At 39.9% G+C, this 3,122-nt stretch overlaps 1 protein-coding gene across 1 annotated transcript; it reads left to right on the top strand.

Moving 5' to 3' along the window:
- Positions 1 to 28: 28 nt before the first annotated feature.
- On the top strand, positions 29 to 2,434 carry LOC118329190 (abl interactor 1-like; the record flags this gene model as incomplete). Its single annotated transcript, XM_035663201.1, is given in 1 exon segment — positions 29 to 2,434. A coding segment is annotated over 1 exon segment (118 nt), but the record flags the coding sequence as incomplete, so codon positions are not given.
- Positions 2,435 to 3,122: the final 688 nt, after the last annotated feature.

Genomic DNA, 3,122 nt, shown 5'->3' with positions numbered 1-3,122 from the left:
CCCTCGAATAAATGCCCCCCCCCCCCTCTCAAATAAATCCTGCTGTGACTCAGGACAACAGCAAAGACTCGAGTGTTTGGATGTTCTCTCACATCAGTGCCCCTCTCACTCTCACAACGTCTTCTGGAAAATCTTGCTGTGTATAAATACATTTGAGGAATGATACTGTTATTTAATTAAGCTTCTTCTTTTCTTTTTTTTTATCTGATTGTAGCGATACTATAAGATTTTGAATCTTCAGCGTGGATTCTACTCAGTCAGGTGTTTATAGGTCTTGGTCTCTTCGACGAGCCCCTTAAAGTACAATCATCGGTCAAAGCTCAGACCTGAAAACTCTTTAGAGCTCCAGAGTAATTCCACTGAAGTAGAGAGTTTATATTTTCAGTATTAAATTACTTTAAAAAGAATCCCGGATTTGAAAAGGCTCTTCAGCTCCCCCTCCACTGACTGCAGTAACGTGCTGTTGGTGATTACTAACTCCCACCAACTTAAAATGGCTCCTAAAGATGTATTCGCTGCTTTGTTGGAGCTGTAGCTTTCGGTTTTGGTGGATTGAACTCGAGCAGGCATAATATGTAGCTTATTTTATCAGCTGTGTGTTCTGTTTCTGATAAAAACGCCATCCACCGTCCTCCCTCGTTGTCACTGACTCGCACTGTATTAGCCGTGAGGTGCTTCTAGAAACAACTGGTGCTCGCCACTCTCCGTTCTGTCAGTCCCCCTACCTGTGGTTCTCCTGTTCGAGTCAGACCATAACCGATGTTCCTCCGCTGATGAGGGGGGGCCTCTCCGGGTCTTCCCATCACTCAGCCTTCAAAAAACTTTGCTGCTCAGAGTGCGAAAGGGGGAGGGGGTCGCAGGTCAGCACGGGGGAGAGAAAAACCGATGTTTCGCTGGACGTCGATCAGAGTTGAAGAAAACTTGGCCTCGTCTGTGTTTGGGTTTTTGCACGTAAATATTCTCTGTACTTTTCAAGCAGAAGCCCCGGACGGCGTTCAGACTGATGCTCCGGTTGGCGGCGGTGTGGACGCGCACTTATCTCCTCCTCCATAGCACCAAAAAGGCAAACTTTTTCTCACTTACCTCTAGTTGTATTTACCTTTTACAAAAAGTGAATGCATCTCTGAGGAATTTATTTGGTGCTAGAAGACTGAACATGTGACATTTAAAGATTCAACTGTCAAACCTGGACAAATACAAACACTAAAAACTCTCCATATATAGATGCAGCTAGTGGTGAGTGGGCAAATGTTTTGTTTTTATTTTAAATATCTGTGAATTAACCCTTTACAGTCAGTAGCGGGCATATTGGGAGAGCTGGTTAGAACTGATTCTGATATTGGGACCAAAACTTGTGAGATCATTTAAAGTCACAAACGTTAACATCTGGCTACAAACTGTTTCTTAGAGCCGCTCCACCCAAACGCTGGTAACATCGCTAACATGCACTCAGAAAACAGCTTTCAGTCACCTGTAGTCCAGATGGAAATATGTCCACATAGAAAAGCCTGACAGCGTCTCAAAGATAATATGAAAAGCCAGGAAAATCACATCTGATGTGTGTGACAAAAATGATCTTGCATGACCTCATTGCATTTGTACGGAAGAGGATTAGGGCCAAATGTAAACATTTTATTCTGAGTTTGGAGTTTAAAGTACAAAAAAAAAGAAGAAGAATTCTGACTTTAAACTCAAAGAAAACTTTCACATTTGGCCCTAATCCTCTTCCATACATTTGCCATTTCCCATACTGACATCTTCTGAATAATCCTAATTTCCATAACAATCCTGATTTATGAACAGAATCTCTTTTAACCCTCCGTTTGTCTGACTGACAACAATCTCAAACTTTTTTATCACCACAACTCACGTTTAGTTTTCCCCCTCACACCTTTTATGCACTGCGACATGAAAACTTTTTTTAATTTTTTTGCTAAACGGATGTTCCAACCGGCAGGAAAACCGGGCGAATCGCTGAATCCTGTCGAGTTTCTTTGGGGTTGTCGTCGGGGAAACGGGCCTCCTCAGTTCAGAGGGCGAGTCGCGGGCTGCAGATTTGCTATTTATGAGACGTGTGCTTCTTCGTAAGAGCTTGACGGTAATTCCATTGATGAAGTGAGAATATATTTTTAGTTGTAGATGGATTTGAAAATGCTTGGAAAACAAAAAAAAGTTACTTTTTTCTTTTGCCCGGTGATATAATTCTCGCCCCCCCGTGTGAATTCTCAAGAGCGATTTATCTGATGTCATGCTAACGGACGGCAGTGACCTTTTCCTTTTGTATTGATCCGGGGGCCGTTTGCTGAGCAAGCATGCTCTTGGAATTATAGCCGGTCCTCACTTTCCACTGAGCTACCTGAGGACCCCGAAAGTTGTTTGCTGTTGACCTGGATTTGAAACAAAATAATAAAAAAAACACAAAAACAACAAAGAATTCCTTTTGCACATAATGATGTCTTTGATTTGTTGGTTGTCTGGTGAGATTAAATCAGTGGTTCAGACTCTAAATGAAGAGTTTTGAGTTCTCTTTTGTTGTTTAATGCAGAAGGAGAATAAACGACACGAGAACTCAAGGATCAGTAAAAACAAAAGCTTTATTTTTAGTCCAAAACACTTCTAGGTTATGTAAAAAAGTATTTGGACACAAGTTGTTTTAATGTTATTTTTCATGGTTTGAGCAGAAACCTCTTATTGCCAATGAAGGAAAATCTTAAAGCTCCCATATTTTCCACTTTAAAAACCATAAAAAGATATATTTGTGCTTTTAAGTACAATGAAAATCAACAGGTTTACAACAGCTTGTTTACTGTTTTATGTCATTAATATTAATGAGAGTTTTAAAGGCAACTGTCTTCACTATTATAATATACTATAATTTGTTGAAGTAATTTACTTTTCTTCTTTAGAAAAACTTTAAATCTCCAATCTGCATAAAGCTAGAAAATTTAATGAACAGTTGCTTTCAAAATTGACTTTTTTTGTCAACCGATTTCTTTTACAGCGCAAATAATGAAGTTGAGAGTAAATTGTCTCAACAGTTTCCTGGTCGGCTAATGTAAAAACTTGAAATAGTCCAGACAGTTGCCTCAACCGTTAGTGTGTGTGGATTGAGCAGTTTTAAA

Source organism: Morone saxatilis, unplaced genomic scaffold (assembly GCF_004916995.1).
Source record: "Morone saxatilis isolate NCDOM2014 unplaced genomic scaffold, NCSU_SB_2.0 Contig1, whole genome shotgun sequence".
Lineage (NCBI taxonomy): Eukaryota > Metazoa > Chordata > Actinopteri > Moronidae > Morone > Morone saxatilis.
Note: the sequence above shows the minus strand (reverse complement) of the source record. Positions and strands in the feature narration are given on the sequence as shown.